The sequence below is a fragment of the Trachypithecus francoisi genome, unplaced genomic scaffold, assembly GCF_009764315.1.
Source record: "Trachypithecus francoisi isolate TF-2019V2 unplaced genomic scaffold, Tfra_2.0 Lachesis_group5, whole genome shotgun sequence".
NCBI lineage: Eukaryota > Metazoa > Chordata > Mammalia > Primates > Cercopithecidae > Trachypithecus > Trachypithecus francoisi.
Genome location: NW_022681470.1, coordinates 24,821,881 through 24,840,982, shown reverse-complemented (window position 1 = coordinate 24,840,982; position 19,102 = coordinate 24,821,881). Strand labels below are relative to the sequence as shown.

Sequence of the window (19,102 nt, the reverse complement as noted above, 5' to 3'; positions counted from 1 at the left end):
GTTTCACCACGTTAACCAGGCTGGTCTCGAACTCCTGACTTCAGGTGATCCACCCACTTCGGCCTCACAATGTGCTGGGATTACAGGAGTGAGCGAGTGCACCCGGCCTCTTTTCTTTTTAAAAGTTTTAATTGTATTGGTTTTATTGTCTCTTTCTTTTCCTTCTTTCTTTCTTTTTCTTTCTCTCTCTCTCTTTCTTTCTTTTTTTCTTTTTTCTTTTTTCTTTCTTAATGGAGACAGAGTCTCACTCTTTCGTCTAGGATGGAGTGCATTGGTGTGATCATGGCTCACTGTAGCCTTGACCTCCCGGGCTCTGGTAATTATTCTCCAACCTCAGCCTCCCAAGTAGCTGGGACTACAGGCACACACCACCAAGCATGGCTAATTTTTTTGTAGAGATGAGGTTTCACCACATTGCCCTGGGTGGTCTCGAACTCCTGAGCTCAAACCATCCACCTACTTCGGCCTCCCAAAGTGTTGGGGTTATAGGCGTGAGCCACTGTGCCTAGCCACCATGTTTTTTCTATTAATTCAAGTTCTTGGAAGTCATTTCTTCTATTTTGTTGCTGTTGTTTTTGACCGTCCCTCATGGGGAATGCTATGTGTTCACTTTCATCAGGTATTTTTCTGTTTGTATTGTGAGTGTGTAAATTCCTTATAGAGGTATTTTGATTTACTTCTGTCAGCATTAATTTTTACATGGGTTTATTAACTTGGATTTCTGTAGCATGCAGAATGTATACATTTAGTTGTGTTTGTTTTGTTTTGAGACAGAGCCTTGCTCTGTTGCCCAGGCTAGAGTGCAGTGGTGTGATCTCGGCTCATTGCAACCTCTGCCTCCCAGGTTCAAGCAAATTCTCCTACCTCGGCCTCTCGAGTAGCTGGGACTACAGGTGTGCGCCACCACGCCTGGCTAATTTTTGTATTTTTAGTAGAGACAGGGTTTCACCATGTTGACCAAGCTGATCTCGAACTCCTGACCTCAGGTGATTCATCCGCCTCAGCCTCCCGGAGTGCTGGGATTACAGGCATCAGCCACTGCACCCGGCTAGAATATATTAATTTAGAACCCTCATTAGCATGACGCATGTCTTAATGTTTGATTTCTCATGGAAAAAAATGTTGGTACCCTGCCCAGAGCCTCCCGTTAAGTAACTATATTTTTGCCACTTGGCTATGCCAGTGGGAGGAGCTTTCTAATCCCTTTTCCATGAAGGAGAAATCCCTTCTAGAACCTATTCTTTATGTAGGATGTTGGTTCCAGTTCTCTGCTTTGTAGGGCCCAAACTCATTCTGCCACCTAAAAACCTCTGCCCTAGGGGACTTGAACTATGTTGAACTATGATAGATCTGAACTATGATACCCTGTGGTTACAGGCGTGAGGTTCATATTCTGCCTTTTAGTTTTTTCTCTGTTACCTGTAGGTTTCTTTTTTCAAGTTTCACTTTTTTTAAAAAATTAAATTTTGGGTTATCCAACTTTTCTGTGCATTTGAAATAAGAAACATGTTCACGTCAGTGACATCTGCCATGTTGGGGGAGACTCCCATAGTAAGTGAACAACGCTATACTTGGCTTGGATAAAGTCATTATACCTTACGAAGTGCTTCCTAGTCATGTTTTCATTTGCTTTTTATATTTTCAATTTCTTAATCTTTCTGACTGCATTTTGGGGAATTTCCTCAGACTAATTCTTATATTTATGCTTGAAGAGTGAGTTCATACTGATACGTCCAATCACCAATCTAACACAAGGTGTTTTCTCACCTCCCCCCATTCTGTAATTTGTATCTTTTATCTCCCACAGTAAAATACTTGATTCCCAACATAAGCATGGTTATAGTTCCAACAAAAGTATTTATACACAATTGCCCTACAGTCAAATAGGTGTCAAATTGCAATACCATTACCAACATCTAACCTAATAAGTAAACTTAGTAAACTTAATTTTTTTCTCTTTATGGTTATATCATCAAGCTGATTTACATTAGGCTTTTTTTCTGTCTACAGTCAATTTTATGTTTACTTTTTATAACTTTTTTTTAATTTTTAGTGTGTAAAATATTTACATGGTTCAGAAATCAAAACTATAAAGAAATACTTACAGAAATGTACTCCTATCTCTCTTAATTTCTGATTTATCTTTCCTATGTTTCTTTTTAAATAAACATATTTATGTATATTTGTGTGTGTATGTATTCTCATTTCAACTTCTTTCTCACTTATTTCCAACTTTTTTTTTTTTTTACAGCTAGTGCCTCAATGGATAAAATAACTTTGTCCATCTGTTATTTCATATTATGAACTTTCATCTTCAGCGTAGATGCTTAGATACGGAGTTGCTGGGCCAAGGGTGTGCAATGGTTTGGAGGGTTTGGATATGGTTTTGGGGGCCCCACCAGGTCTCATGTTGACATTTGATCCCAGTGTTGGAGGTGGGGCCTGGTGGGAGGTGTTTTGGTTGTGAGGCAGATCCCTCATGGAGGACAGCATGGTGCCATTCTTGTGGGAGGGAGTGAGTTCTCACTCTTAGTTCCCACTAGAATGGGTTGTTGAAAAGAGCCTGGTACCTCCTTCCCTCTCTTGGCTCCTCTCTCCCCTTGTGATCTGCACACACTGGCTCCCCTTTGCTTTCAGCCATGAGTGGAGGCAGCTTGAAGCCCTCAGCAGAGACTGATGCTGCACCATACTTGTACAGCCTGCAGAAGCGTAAGCTAAATAAACATCTTTTCTTTGTAAGTTACCCAGCCTCAGTTATTCCTTTATAGCAATTTTGCAAACAGACTAAGACAGGGTGGATGCACATAGATTTTTACCTTTGCCCAATTCCTCTCCCTAGGGTTCTGCCATTTGCATTTGTACTGAAAGTGTAGGAGAGTGCCTGTTTCTCCAATGCCTTGCCTGCAGAGAGTGCTGCCAAACTTTGGAATTTTTGCTGGTCTAAAAAGAAAGGAATGGCATCTCATTGTAGTTTTAACAGGGATTTCTCTTCTTTTCAGTGAAATTGAGCATATTTCAGTGTTTGAGTACCATTGGTGTATCTTTCTGTGAACTCTGTGTTTAGGTCTTTGTCTTTGTCCATTTTCTGTTGCTTCTAACAAAATACCTGAAACCGGGTAATTTATAAAGAAAAGGAATGTATTTCTTACAGTGATGGAGGCTAAAATATCCAAGGTTGAGGGGCTGCATATGGTGAGGGCCTTCTTGTTGGTGGGTTCTCTGCAGAATCCCCATGCGGCACAGGGCGCGTCACATGGATGGGGGCTGAGTGCTAGCTCAGGTCTCTCTTCCTCTTCCTATAAAGCCACCAGTCCCACTGCATGATAACCCATTAATCCATGAATGCATTATTCCATTCATGAGAGCAGAGCCCTCATCAGCCAGTCACCTCTTAAAGGCTCCACTTCTCCATGTTGCCCATTGGAGGTTAAGTTTCAATGTGAGTTTCAGAAGGTGCAGGCATTCAAACCATAATAGTCTTATGGCCACTTTTTTATTCTGGGTTTTCATCTGTTTTTTTCCTCTTGATTTTAACTAGTTCTTTGCAGATTAGGATAAGATTTTTATCTGTGATAAAAGCTATAAATATTTCCTCTCTTTATTTCATTTGTCTAATGATTCAAGCTCTATTTTCTTTCTTTTTTTATAGTTTTAACATTTATTTTAGATTTGGGGGTACATGTGCAGGTTTATTATATGCAAAGTCTGTTTTCTTAATCCCTTGTGCAGTAATATGCTTATTTAGAAGCTTTAAGACATTAATTAATTTACTTATTAGAGTCAGCAAACCCAGAACTCACCAACTAAAGACAAAAACCAAAAACAACCTTACGAAGACACAGGCATAGAAGGCACACCTAGAAAGCATCTTCACAGCACAAAGCTGGAGTAACGAATATGTTGCATAACTGAATCAAAATTCAGAATACTTTAGCAACCTGGAAATATGGGCCAAAATGCTTAAAGGGAAATTTAGTAGAAATAATGTTTTGTACTTAGGCTTAAAAACATTAATTCCACATGTTCAAGATTAGGGACATCTGTGTTCATAGATATTCATGTATGTATAAAGTTTGGGATTTAGTTGATCACACACTTATATAAGCCCAACAGAATTAGCTAGTTGCTACAAGAAAATTTTTTGAGACAGGGTCTCACTTTGTCACCCAGGCTGGAGCTCAGTGACACAAACAGCTCACTGCAGCCTCGACCTCTGGGCTCAAGGGATCTTCCCACCTCAGCCTGCTAAGTAGCTGGGAGTACAGGCATGTACCACCATTCCTGGATAATTTTCTTTTTATTTTGTTGTAGAGACAGTTTCACCACATTGCCCAGGCTTATTCTCAAACTCCTGAGCTCAAGCAGTCTGCCCACATGAGCCTCCCAAAGTGCTGGGATTACCGGTGTGAGCTACCGTGCGCCCTGCCTCCAGAAAATGTATTCTTACAGTGAATAGTGTGAAGGGGATTATTCTGATCATGGAGAAAATTGCCCGTTTGGACTTGATACTTATCAGAATACTTCCAGAATGGCATGTTCAAGTTTGGGGACCACAAATCAAGAGGGTCATAGACATCTGAGAGCAAGTACAAAGCAGGGAAGCTGAGTTAGTGAAGGGTCTGGAAACCACCATACAGCTTACTATGAGGGACACTTTCTCTCTGGCACTTATGACTGCTGGTGAGGGGAAGGACTGCCTTATTAACCCGCACACTCCCTCTGGCCAAAGAGTGTTTGAAGCAATGGATCCACCATGAGGGTTGTGAGGGTGGCCCCGCTGCTGTGTATAGGCAGTTTAGGCGGCAGAGTTTTTGTCTTGGTCATGGAAAGCAATCTTTCCTTTCTTTTTGGTGTCTTCTATATGCAGAGAATGAGAGCAGGTGGGGAAAGTGATCTGTGGGATTTTTTGGCTAACTGAAGTATATGAAGAGTTTTGGAGAAACGTCAGTCTGTAGGATTTAATGTTAACATGTGTCAACCTGGGGCTTTAGCCAAGATCCCAAGCCAGTTTCCTGAGGGCAGAGACTGCACCTTATAGACAGTGATGTCTGTGGGCCAGGACTTGACATGGTGCCTCTACTTCCCCATTTACAGTTAGTGCTTGCCCTCCCTCACCGTGTCTGAGGAGAACAGTAATGATGTCCCCATATAAACTGTACCTGATTAATCCCTGCTCAGGGAGCTCAGAACAATTCCCATGAGAATTTTACTGTCAATCCGTAATGTGCACCAAAACTGACTGGCGGTGGGGCTAAAATGCAGATTTGTTTCTGTGAGATGGAGATGCGGAGCCTGAGGTTCTGCCTCTCTAGTGAGCTCCCAGGTGATGGTGATCCTGCTGGTTCAGAGCCCATGCTGAGTAGCCAGGGTCTAAACACAACAGTCCACAGAGTGTCTCCCATAGACCACTTGTAACAATCCCCTGCCCCCATTTAAAATGCAGATTCCTAGGTTGTGCCTGTGATCTCTGCACCCAGAACCTCTAGTGGTGGAGCTCAAGGATCAGCTTTCTAAACTGGCTCTTCAAATGATTCTTAAGCACATTAAAGGTTTTGAACCACTGGCCTTGGGAAAATGGATAGGATGAGTTAGACCAGAGGAAGAAATTGGTCAGGGGGATGTAAAGAGTTTCACACGTAGTTGGTTGTAGAAAATGGCCCGCTTATGTGGCGCTTGTGTGGGGAAGTCCCGCTGAGAGTCTGCACTGGCTGGGTGACCTCAGGCGTAGCACTTAACCCCTTTAAGCCTTTCTTCCCTAAGGTGGAGATGATGATTTGATGAATCTTTTCCTATCCCCTGGTCCTGCTTTATCTTTGCAGTCGTCCAGCATGCTGTGCCCACCCCATGCCGAGGTGCACTGACCATGAGCCTCAACTCCTCCCTCGGCTGCAGGAAGGAGCTGAGTAACCTCACTGAGGAGGAGGGCGGCGAAGGGGGCGTCATCGTCACCCAGTTCATCGCCATCGTTGTCATCACCATTTTTGTCTGCCTGGGAAACCTGGTCATCGTGGTCACCTTGTACAGGAAGTCCTACCTCCTCACCCTCAGCAACAAGTTCGTCTTCAGCCTGACCCTGTCCAACTTCCTGCTGTCCGTGTTGGTGCTGCCTTTTGTGGTGACAAGCTCCATCCGCAGGGAATGGATCTTTGGTGTAGTGTGGTGCAACTTCTCTGCCCTCCTCTACCTGCTGATCAGCTCAGCCAGCATGCTAACCCTCGGGGTCATTGCCATCGACCGGTAAGCATGCTTCACACTTAGAGAATTGAGGAATTACTGACGGGCACTCATCTGGTGCAGTGTCCCGCTGACTGCTTTAGTTTCCTGGAGAGTGTCAGGGACTCCTGCCCGGGGAGGATGACCAGGTGGAGTTCTGCCTCTGGAGCCATCTCTTCAACCAAAGCACATCTCGTTTTGTCTGTGGATGTTACATACAATTTTATATTTTAAAAAGAGATTCCATTGCCTAGAATAAAACATTGTAGAAACCTCTGATTCTTGGTTTGTAGGTGAAGAAGCCGAAGCCAAGGCAGGTTTCGGTTCCGAGCCACATTGGGTCCAGGGCCTCTGACTCTGCTGCTCTTTCTCCCAGTGTGACCGCTGCTGTCTTGCTTTGGTGTTGACCAGTGCAACCCAAACAGGGAACACCCTCACTCCCTACAGCCCAGGACTGGAAGGAGAGCAGGGGGAAGGAAGACAGCCAGAGAATACTGCAGTGACACCGGGGAGAGGCCGTGTGTGCATTTGGAAACTCGATTGCTCCCGTCCTCAACATAGCTGATACACGGGGAGGTCAGGCGTGGCTGATGTGCCTAAGCAGCATCTCACAGGTTCTTCAGATTCCTGCATTATGCTGTCAGATTTAGTTGTACAAGTCTCGTGGGTTTTGGCAGCGAGTTTCCCACAAATTAGTGCATTTATTAGAATTTTGCTAATGGCCACTTCGTTCATCACAGGCACAGGTTGAGCTTCATGAGGACAGGGAGGATAGATTCAAGGTCTGTGTGATTTACCTGGAATTGGGGAAGAGAGTAAGTAGTGGGGTCAGGGAAAACACAGAGTGGGGCTAGCCAGGGATGTTGTCACTGGGTGACACAAGTCCCTGGGCTTTTTTGAGACTGTCAGTTTTTCAGCTGATGAGTGGTAGTGGAACTGTCCACTGGGAGCACAGACTGCACCTCGACCTGAAGCTGGAATCTGGCAGCTCTTTCTGGCTGCATTGGGGAGGCAGAACCAATGAAGCCATTGGTCAAAACAAATCAGTTAGCTTCTCTTTTTTTTTTTTCCCCTGAATAGTAAAAGTAATACAGAAAATATAATGAATGAAATTAGAAACACTTGTGATCTAACCATCAGAAGCAATCACTGTTTATGTTTTTAGTATATTTGCTTCCAGTAATTTTTGGTTGTATACAGCAAATTTTTGAAATAGGCTTCCGGCACCTATGGTTTTCTGACCTGCTTTTTTCATGTAGGTAATGGTGAGCATTTTCTCTTATTTGCAAATATCCTTGAAGAAGGTGATTTTTCATGGTTACAAGGTATACCATCCTGTGGAGGTATATAAATTATTTTCACAGTCCCCTATTACTGGATTAGGTGGCTTCACATAGCTTGCTATTCTCTATAGCATTCTCTAGAGCATGTGTGTTTGTGGAATTGCTGTATTCTCAGTAACAGTAAACATGCTTTCAAGGTTCTTGATATATAAAAGGCAAATAACCCTTCAGAAAGTTGTACAAATTTGTACTTCAGCAGCTGTTTGTCAATATCCTATCAGGACTGATTATATAACTTTTTTTTTTTAAGTTTGGAAGTTTGTTGGCAGGGGGGAGGAATGGGATCTCATTGTTTTAACTTTTATTTATTTTTTGTATTTATTACGTTTTGAACATCCCTTTCTGGGCTCTGGGTCCCGTGGAACATGGAGTGAGGATAAACAGCTTAGTTGCAGAGATGGAGAGATGGTCTCTGAGTGCCCCTCTCAGAGCTGTCTCTATATGGAGGCTCAGTAAACATGCCAGGCAGCATCTGCAGGGATAGCTCCAGGAGACTGTAAGCTGCTTGCTTAAATCTGGGGTCTAGATGAATGAGAATGAGATTTTCTACCAGCAAGCATGACAAATCCTCAAATCATGCCAGCAAAGTACTTCATCTGAGAGAGGGTTTACCTCTTTCAGGGCCTTGGATATCTACTCCAGGAAAGGCCTGTGCCCAATCCTTGGGGTGGTGGGCTACAGTCGTGAGCAGGACACAGACCCTGCCCACCAGGGGTTTACAGTTCAGTGGCAGAGGCTGACTTGTGGGTGCCGATTTAACACAAAAATAGAAATAACCACCGTCGACAGCTCCACCAGTCATTGCTGCTGATGGGCTGGGCAAGGAGAAGGTGGCATTTGAGTGCTTCAGGGAGAAGGTGGCATTTGAGCTAGGCTCCTAAACAGCGAGTAGGATAGCAGGTATGTAACAGGTGAAGAGGCCCCTTCTGACCGAAGGAGCAGCTTCTGTCTATTCACCTGGTAAGCAATTATTGAGCACCTATTATATGCCTAGCACAGTGGTTGGTGCTGGGAATACACAGCTGAATAAGATGAATAAACATGCTGAGGCCTAGCGTGGTGGCTCACGCCTGTAATCCCAACACCTTGGGAGGCCGAGGCAGGTGGATCACCCGAAGTCAGGAGTTCAAGACCAGCCTGGCCAACATGGTGAAACCCCATCTCTACTAAAATACAAAAATTAGCTGGACATGGTGGCAGGTGCCTGTAATCCCAGCTACTTGGGAGGCTGAGGCAGGAGAATCACTTGAACCCGGGAGGCGGGGGTTGCAGTGAGCTGAGATTGTGCCATTGCACTCCAGCCTGGGTGACAAGAGCAATACTCCATCTGAAAAAAAAAAAAAAAAAAAAGAAAAAGAAAGTAGAAGTGGAGAAGAACAAGGGCAATGGGCATGATTTTAACTATAAAATGTTACACGCTTGTCATATTCCTATGTACACTGTTTATCAACATTTAGCTCAGCTAACCCTCATGATAACCTTGTTAGCCCCAATTTTGCAGATGAGCAAAGTGAGGTTTTTGGGGCCTTAAGTAACTTGCCCAAGGTCACGTGGCTGGTAAGTAACTATTCCGGTTTTGAGATGCCCAAACCTGGATGCTTTGTCATTATACAACACCATCAACTCAGTCATTCCAGCAGCCGGCTAGCATAGCTCAGGGTTTCTCCACCTTAGCACTGTTGACATTTCAAGCCAGATAATTCTCTGTGGTGAGTAGCTGTCCTGTGCCTCGTAGGATGTACAACAGCATCCTGGCCTCTACCCACCAAATGCTGGAACACCTCCCCAGTCGTGACAGCCCAAAATGTCTATAGACATTGCCACATATACCCAGGGGTTCCCAGCTGAGAACCTTAGCTAAAGGAACTGGCCAGACAGATGAACCCAAAGAGTCCATCTTGTAGCTCCATGAAAAGAGAGCAAAGACAGATATGAAAAGAATGGCTGCCTGGAGCAAAATTCACAGTTTGTCAATGTCCTAAACCAGCTAAGTGGAAGTAGGGCCTGCTGGGGACACCATTTGACCTGCTAACGGTTCCACTGTGAACGTCGGTTACTTAGAAGAAGTCTGTAATGGTGGTCACCTATGTCATCGCTGCCAAGCCGCCTGAGTTCTGGGTCTGTGGAGAAGAGTTCTCATATTTTCATTCCACACCACAGAGGGTGAAACTCCAGGTCTGAAAACAGAATTTCAGTACATGAAAGTATCTAGAACAATGGGATGAGTAGTGCTAGCAAAAGTGACTAGTGCTTTTAGGAGACTGTTCCATGTAAGTTAGCATGTTGCCCCTCCGTTAGGTGAAGTTGGCTTAGATTCTGTTTCTGTTTTCACTGAAGACAACTTATTAAGAGCAGGGCTTGCTGTCAAAGTGGCTGGTCTTGTGGCAGGAGCCTGAAGCATCGGAAGCCCCTTCTCACATTACAACTTTTCAGTTACCTGTGACATCATGAAAGCCTCTTTGGGGTTCAAGGGTCGTGACTGGGCTCATGTCTAAAAATGAGTTGTCGGAGAAAAGATCGAGAGCCTCAGAAGACAGTTAAGAGAATAGAGAGCAAAGGAAAACCCCTCTCTTTTGGTCTGTGTTATTAGCCCACATAGGAATCGGGAGTTGCTTTTGTTGTTTTCCCTTGAGTCTTCAACTAGGCTTAAATGAGCCTTCTGCTGCAAAAAACAACTTTATAAATCTGTGATTGAGAAGACGTATACCCATTTTTTTCTTAGGAGATGTAGGACTGTTCTTTTTTTTTTTTTTTTTTTTTTGAGACAGGGTCTTGCTCTGTCACCCAGGCTTGAGTGCAGTGGGGCAATCATGGCTCGTTGCAGCCTTGACCTCCTGGGCCCAAGTAATCTTCCTCCCACCTCAGTCTCCCAAGTAGCTGAGTCTATGGGCACACACCACCATACCTGCCTAATTTTGTTTTTTATTTTTTGTAGAGATGGGGTCTCCCTGTGTTGCCCAGTCTGGTCTCAAACTCCTGGCTTCAAGTAATCCTCCTATCTTGGACTCCCAAAGTACTGAGATTACAAGATGGGAGCCATTGCCCCTGGATGGAATGTTCTGTATCTTGATAGAGGTGTAGATGCGTGCATTTCAATGTACATACGTTTTATCCGCCCCCCTCCCCCATCAAAAACATACTTAAAAACAAAACCCCTGGAGGACATAGCTGTACATGGGCAGGGCTGTGCCTGTGGGGCTTTTCTGCCTGTAGGAGGCTGACCTTGACTGAGCCAGCATCCAGCTTCACTGCCCCGGCTTCCTGATGGCACTCAGGATGCAGCTGGGAGAAATCAGTGTCATGTCACACTGGAACTGCCTGTGCCTGAACCTCAGTCAGTGAGTTATGTGGGTACCATTTGTTACAATAAAGGAGAAGTCTTGCCATAAAGTAATAATAATAACTGGGTGTTGAGAAGAGCCAGAAGGAAATCTGGCAGAGGACAGCACATTAATTGTAATCATATTTATGGCCTCCAAACAGGGTTGGTGGAAGGAGGCCTATGGTGAACATTCACCAGGCCTGGCTCCACAGCCGGCCGTACACTCCCGGGGTGACTGAGGATGAAGTGTCTGCATGCTCCGTAAAGGGACAGAGAAAAATAGAAATCTCTGCCTTGTTTCTTTTGAAAAGTGAAGGAAACCTTCCTAGACCCACTTCTCCCCTCCCCACAGTCCCACCCTAGCAACCCCCTCACATTTCATTTGCCAGCATGATGTCAGACGGTCCAAGTCTCAGCAGGCCACCCACAAGGGGAAGGAGACTACCGTGTGGCTTGCTCGCCCCCCAGGGCTCAGGAGGGCCAGTGTCCCGTGGGGGTCATCGCAGGAGCAGGAGCAGTGTAGGGCTTTTGTCCTCAAGGAGGATGGGGGAAAGGTCGATGGCCAGTCCCCCATTGAAGGGTAGGCACCATCCGGGCCTTTTCCGTGCTCTTCCTCATTCGTTCCTAGGAGCAGACCTGTGATGTGGGTGCCACAATTCCCGTTTTCTAGATGAGGGAACTGAAGCTCTGAGAGGTTCATCAGCTGGCTGAGGTCACACAGCTAGTAGACATCAGAGCCTCCATCTGAACTTGAATTTCCAGCTCCAAAGGCATGCTTTTTCCCTTGGGCTGCATGGCCTTTGCAAAATGCAAGCCCAGATAGCAGTGAAAGACAGTAATCGACACCCTAATCACTGCGCAACCTTCTCCTCAGGCCCCACAGCTGGAAATGCTCTCTTTCCAGGCTAGATTCTGGCCTGGGCTCAAGGCGCAGCTCAGAGCAGCCCCAGGCTCACCCCTGCTTAGGAAGACCAAGGAGGCAGCACCTCCAGTTAGCACGTGGCAGTTCAGCTGCTGGGGCCCAAGGGTGACTCAGGGCGGTCCCTGTGGAGGAGCTGGCTTCCCAGGCGATGTGTGAGGCACGTAACCACAGTCATTTCCCAACGTCCTGCCTGTGCCAGGCGGCATCCGTGTGGCCACCCGTCCCTTCCACATGTTGCCCTCATGGGAACATCCTATTTCCCTTGGATAAAATGTCTGGGTTGGGAGGGTGGTGGTTGACTTTCAGCCCTGTGGTCTAAGTCCTCCTACCCTTTCCAATGAAAGGGCCAGTCCTTAGCTGGGCCTACATGCCCCGGCCATGCCCACCCGGCCTGCTTCTCTCCTCCTCTCTCCATCCTGCACTCTCTCTCCTGCCAGGTGGAACTCCCTGTAGCCTCCCCTCTGAGATGGTGCTCACTCACATCTCAATACCTCACCAGGCTAGTTTTCTGCCTGGGGTGGTCCTGGGTCAGTGCCTCCAACGCTGTGAGACCTGGGTCTGGAGCATCACCTGCATCAGGAGCCTGCTGTGACCTTCTGTGCTGGACCGGAAGCCTGCCAGTTTGAATTGAGAGCACTCCTGGCCCACCTCCTTCCTAGCAGCACTGAGTGATTTGGAACCGCCCCTTTGACTGTGGAACAAGAAGGCTTACACGGAATTGCTGGGCGTGTGCACTGGGGATTGTAGAGTCAGATTGCCTGGGTTTATGTCTTTCTCCCATGGGTCTGGGGTGCATTATTTAGCCTTTCCCTGCTTTAATTTCCTCATCTGTAAAATGAAGATAATGACATACCCACGCTCACGGTTGCTGTGAGGACTCAATATGGCCCTTACCACTCCAGGCCCTGATACTTGGCTCAGGTGTCTGCCTCCCTCACATCTTCTCAACTGCATTTCTAGGACATAGCACAGTGCTTGGCACATCGCAAGCCTTTGGTAAATGTCCATTGATTGAATGAAGCCCGTAGTCCTTCAACATCATTCTGGTTCTGATGATCCCTCTGAAAACTGATCTGAATGGATTAATGTCAACAGCAGCAGAACTGATGTGGCCCAATGCATAATCCCTTAGGACCCCTGTAGGTATCTCAAGACTGGCCACACCCCCAAATATGAGTGGGCTCTGGTGTGGTGACTTGGAAACAGGAAGGTTCGAGCTCTGTGTCTTGCCAGTGTTGAGCTCTTCTCTGTTAAAGAGCTCTGCAGAGCTGTGGAACATGATGCGGTCTTTATAACTTGTCTGGGGAGACCTGGGGGAAGGTGCTGCTTTTAGAAACATCCAGCCCAGTCATGGGAGCCCCTGACGCAGGAAAGCAGCAGTTTTCTCTCTGCTGACTTCTCTCTCTTGCCTCCCTCCATCCCTTTTCTAGCTACTATGCTGTCCTGTACCCCATGGTGTACCCCATGAAAATCACAGGGAACCGGGCTGTGATGGCACTTGTCTACATCTGGCTTCATGCACTTATCGGCTGCCTGCCACCCCTGTTTGGTTGGTCGTCCGTGGAGTTTGACGAGTTCAAATGGATGTGTGTGGCTGCTTGGCACCGGGAGCCTGGCTACACGGCCTTCTGGCAGATCTGGTGTGCCCTATTCCCCTTTCTGGTCATGCTGGTGTGCTACGGCTTCATCTTCCGCGTGGCCAGGGTCAAGGCACGCAAGGTGCACTGTGGCACAGTCGTCATCGTGGAGGAGGATGCTCAGAGGACCGGGAGGAAGAACTCCAGCACCTCCACTTCCTCTTCAGGCAGCAGGAGGAACGCCTTTCAGGGTGTGGTCTACTCGGCCAACCAGTGCAAAGCCCTCATCACCATCCTGGTGGTCCTCGGTGCCTTCATGGTCACCTGGGGTCCCTACATGGTTGTCATCGCCTCTGAGGCCCTCTGGGGGAAGAGCTCTGTCTCCCCGAGCCTGGAGACTTGGGCCACATGGCTGTCCTTTGCCAGCGCTGTCTGCCACCCCCTGATCTATGGACTCTGGAACAAGACAGTTCGCAAAGAACTACTGGGCATGTGCTTTGGGGACCGGTATTATCGGGAACCGTTTGTGCAACGACAGAGGACTTCCAGGCTCTTCAGCATTTCCAACAGGATCACAGGTAACTTGGGCATTGTTAGGATAGTCCCTCCGAGGCAGATGAAATCTGTGGTCCTCTCAGCCACGCTGGCCTGTTTATGGGTGAGTTCTCAGGCTGACTGGTGGTGGGGCTCAAAGCACAGATTTCCTTTGGGAAGAAACATTCCAGAGGCTCTGCTGTGATTCCCAGGGAGCTTCCTGTCACTCAGCAGTTCGCGGCCATGCTGACCAGGCCAGCAGAGCTCCCTGGTGCCCTGGTATGCATCCCAAAAGAATCGGGCAGGGGACACCATGGTCTAGAAATCTGCTTTCTGGAAACCCCAGCCATGGCCCTCTGGCCTCCAGAGTATGTATAGTTTCTTTTTCTTTCTTTCTTTTTTTTTTTTTTTTGAGACAGGATCTTGCTCTGTCGCCCAGGGTGGAGTGCAGTGGCACAATCTCCATTCACTGCAACCTCTGTCTCCCTGATTAAGGTGATTCTTGTGCCTCAGCCTCCCAAGTAGCTGGGATTATAGGCACGCACCACCACAGCCAACTACTTTTTATATTTTTAGTAGAGACGGGGTTGCACCTTATTGGCTAGGCTGTTCTCAAACTCCTGACCTCAAGTGATTCACCCACCTCAGCCTCCCAAAGTGCTGGGATTACAAACGTGAGCCACCACGCCAGGCCTGGGGTATATTTACTTGTTTACTAGAGGTAAAAGAATCCAAGCATTGGACCAAGCCACCTTCTCTTGGCACATCCACATCCTTTCCTTCAAAGTTTCCTCTTGTCAGCGCCCCCTCCCCACCTCAGCTGCTGTCTTCCTCCTCAACCATCCTCCTCCTACTCACAGATCAGTGATCTCCTCAGATGGTCCCAGACAATCCAGGGGGTGTCCATGCCAAACCCCAGCCCTCCATTGAAACATGGCCTCGTATTGCGAGGCTGCTCCTTTCTCTGATGACTGATCCAGTGTGCACAGGTTTCCGGACACAATCCCACCATCTTTGATGGGACCTGGAGGAATTACTGTAGTTAGGAGTTACATTTTTTGTTAAAACTTTTTATTTTGAAATAATTTTAGATTTAAAGAAGACTTGGAAAAACACTACAGAGAATTCCCACACACCCAGCTTCCTCTCGTGTTACTGTCCTGAAAAACCATAGCACAGTGATCAGCTCTAAAACGTTAACATTGGGGCAGTGCTACTAACTACAGACTTGATTCAGATTTCACCTGTTTTTTCATTAATGTCCTTTGTTTGTCCAAAGATCCAGCTCAGGATCCCATATTATTTTAGTCAATCTTTGACAATCCTTTATTCTTCCTTTGTCTTTTATGACATCGACAGCTTTGTAGAGTACTCACCAGGTATTTTATAGAGCGCCCCTTAATTTGTGTTCATCTGATGCTTTCTCAAGATTAGAATGCGGTTATCCATTTTTGGCAAGAATGCCACAGGGATGATGTGCCCTTCCTATACATCACAGCAGAGGGCACATATGCCAATATGCCTTATTGCTAGTTGTGTTGCCGTTGATCTCTCGGTTAAGGTGGTGCCTGTCAGCTTTCTCCACAGTAAAGCTGCTGATTTTCCCATTGTAATTTGTAAATACAACTGAGGAGATACTTTGAGATGATACTTTGAGATGTTTCCTCTTTGGCCCTCTCCCACTGATTCAGGACACATTTGTGGATCTTCCCTCAAGCATTTTTACTGTGTAGTTTTGAGGTCAAGTAGCTGGATTTTTAGGGCCAAGTTGAAGGGAGACCATCACCTGGCCAAGCCACTGGGAGAGAGATTTGGAGGACATTCAGCTCAGACCACAGGCCTCATCTCTTGCCAGATGACTTTGGGCAACTCTTTAAACCACTCTAGTTAATTTCTCCTCTTCATGAAGTAGAGAGGTCTTTCTTCCACTTTTCTTCTCAAGAGGGTGAAAGAAATAATAACTCTAATTATGCACACCCAGTGGCAATGATGACAGGAGATCCTTTCCATGTGGCGATGAGACACACTGGCATCACTGATTTACTTCACAGGCTGATGGAGTTTTATTTCCAAGAGATGAAGGAAGTCTGGGACTTTTAACCATAGGAAAAAAAATGTCTGTGTATCTCAGAATTTTAACCACTGAAATGCCCATCGCTGCCAGTTGCAAGTCCACATTTTCACATATGACCTGGGACCCAGCAGTCCATTCAATGTTGGGCTTCATCTCACTGATTAATGTATTAGTTCAGGTTTTGTAAAGTCACTTGTCTTCTAGGGAAAAAATAATAGATGTTTTCTACATCAATGAAGTTAAAATGAGGAAGGAAAAAAAATGAGGACAGAAAATGGAGCAGGAAACGGTTCATAGAACAAAAAGAAACACCTGCTGTTGGGGCCAAGATTTTTCCATGCAAGTCACTTGCAGGTGTCCTAGAAGAGCTGGTGAAGCTGTGAGCACAGGCGGAAAACACCAGCTGTGGTTGGTTTGGCACATCCCAGGCAGCTGGCAGTCTCGTCTTCATTGAGGGAAAGCAGGCTTGTGGGATGCTTTTGGGCTGAAGAGCTTATGGGATGGGTTCCAAGTCATTGGCCTTTCCGCGGAATGGGAGCTGGGGAGGGGGTGGGGGATGGTTTCTCTTGTTCTTCCCCGAAGGTGCTGATCCCAGGAGGAGGCAGCAGCATCAGTAAGAGTCTGGGAACCAAAGCAGAATGTGGTGCCCCAGCCCAGCCACTCACCCTGAGCTGTCCATGGCTTTCTGACTGCAGGAGAGAGCCCTGGCCTCTGCCTTGTGTCCCTGGTCCCTCTGTCTGAGCCAGGGCCGACCATACCCTCTATGGGCAAGGCATTGATATGTAGCAGATTCTGAAACCCTAATCACTTCCCCTGCCACTGGCTCACCTTAGTGTTAACTAGAGGCATGAAGGATGATCTGATCTGTCTCAAAGCCAGCAAGCAGCAGCTTGGAGGTTCTTTCTTGGTTCTGTTCCTCTCAGTTTGTATGGGCACTTGGAAAGTTTTAACCAAAGTAAATGGAATAAGCTCTCCTAAAAGTAGTGCATATGAGCAAAGGCAGAAACAGAATCCCACACATTTCTGGAGCTTCCCAGCTGACCTGGATGTCAGGAGTCTCCTGGGCACTTGACAGTGTGTCCTTTCTATCTAACAGATTTCAGCTATAATCAGTGGTTCTGCTTCTCTCGTTCTGTTTGTCCCAGAGTGAGGGAGTACAAAATCTTAGGCTTTCCCTGGGTGCCAGATGTCACTGGGCCACCAAATACCTTCTGCTTGTGAGGTCTCCGTAGCCAATTCCCACGGGGAAGGTCACTTAGGAATTTAGAGCTCTGGACTTCCTGGAGGTTGCCACGCAGCGCCACCATGTGGCCGATAGGTCAGCCCTGCATGGACATTGCTAAATGCTGCCAGGTGGTCTTAGGATGCTAAAGCACAATTCAAAGCTGACTGGTGGCTACTGGCAATGGGAGTCAAGAAGAGACTTCAGAAGAAAGCACAGGCAGCCCCTCCACCCGCCCTTCCGCTGGCCAACCCAGAACCTTCAGTCTAGCCAAGGCTGAAGAACCCGAGCACCACCCCTCTACCCAGCCAGGGAGGGTGGCCCAGGCAGTATCAGGGGGCACTCCCCCCAAATGCCACCCTTGCAAGACCCTTGAAGCTCCTGGGCATAGAGCCTTTCCCGTTATCTCCTGTGAAGGACACTGACTCCTCAGTCAGTGAGGAGCTCCTCGCTCCAGGTTCTTTCTTGAGAGGGCCTAGCTCGAGGGCAGGGAGGGCGACCCCAGAGCCTTTGGATTCACTCCCTTGCCTTCCTAAGTTCCTTTGCTGTGTGTGGCATTTAGAGGTCTTCTAGTTACCTCAAAGTACCTGCAAATTTAAATCATACCCCTGTTCTTTCAGCTTCTCAGAGCACTGTGACTTTTGCCCACTGCATGCCTCTGGAGAGCCACAAACCTGATTCATCCAGCCTGTGCCTTTGTGCTTTTTTCTTGAGGGCCTGGATTGGGCTCAGCCAGTAAATATAGCGTTTCATGTGAACAATCTCGGGGTAATTGTCTCCACCCTCCACTGGTAAATGCTGCATAAACACAGAGGAGAGGGATGCCACCTGTCTGCCCCGTTTCCAGACCTTTTAGCTGAGCCACACTGGCCTGGCTCAGACCATTCCTCCCACTGGTGCAGACCAAGACATGTTCCTGGCCTTCACCACAGCCTCAGAGATGGTGTCCAAAACCCACTGCGGCTTCAGCCATCCCAGCTGGCAGGCGATGCCCCTATAGGCTCTGCTCCCTAAGCCAGGCCTCCTGCTGAACAGTCATGTTCCCAGGCCGAGACGTTGGGGGGATGGTGGTCGTGTGTGGGGTCTTTTGGTCCCCACTCCCTACAGTAACCCCCAGTCAAGGGGAAGGCCCCTTGCAAAAGCAGGATTCCCAAAAGCAGGGAGAGGGAAGTTCTGAGAGCAGCCTGCTGTGACTGCCCCTCCTGCCCACCCCATGTCCTCTTTGGCTACAGGGAAGAAAGGAGAAAGTGCATTCTATTGCCTTGTAACCTCTGAAGAATTGGGGTAGAATGAAGGAATGGGGTCTTCTCCTATCTGTGAGTGTATCATAAAATGCAAGAATGTCCTTTACGACAGATCACAGAATCTGCCAGGCAGTGGATCTTCTTCATGAGATCTGAGGAGTTTGACTTCTTGTGCTTCGTTTTTAATTTCTAAGAGCGTTTTGTTATCTCCATGTTCCTTTTCTCGTAGCCTGCAGCTCTTTTTTTGTTTTCCTAACATTCTGAGGATGACCCATTGTAATATTTTTTGGTTTCTTAAGCTCCCTGCATTGAATCCTCTGAGGTCCATTTTTCTTTTCTTTTTTCCCATCTCTGTCTTTCACGCTAGTACCTTCCCTTAAATGTCTAGTGATCCTTGGGCACCCCTTCACCTCCAATAACGAGGGCCTAGAAAGCCACAGGGAAGCCCTGAGTGGTGGGGTTGCAGGCAGGCTTCCTGACGGTGGGTTGGTCTGCCAGGGCCATTTCACAGTCACCTGACTCTCAGTGCCTGTGAGTCTTTTCTCTAGGCTTGGTGGATTTTCCCAGGGAAGAGTTCTCCAGTCTCCAGGCCAGGTTAAGTGGGACAAGGGGCCAGGGTCCCATTATTTAATACGTAAATTCCACAATACC

At 47.1% G+C, this 19,102-nt stretch overlaps 1 protein-coding gene across 8 annotated transcripts in view; it reads left to right on the top strand.

Moving 5' to 3' along the window:
• GPR161 (G protein-coupled receptor 161) overlaps positions 1 to 19,102 on the top strand; it is a 58,298-nt gene that overhangs the window by 26,925 nt on the left and 12,271 nt on the right. For 7 of the 8 annotated variants that reach the window (XM_033198765.1, XM_033198763.1, XM_033198764.1 and 4 more), the window contains 2 exons: positions 5,820 to 6,237; positions 13,231 to 13,955. In XM_033198765.1, the coding sequence (XP_033054656.1) occupies positions 5,820 to 6,237; positions 13,231 to 13,955 (1,143 nt within the window). The remainder of the gene's footprint in view (positions 1 to 5,819; positions 6,238 to 13,230; positions 13,956 to 19,102) is intronic. The other variant, XM_033198769.1, reaches the window with a different exon arrangement.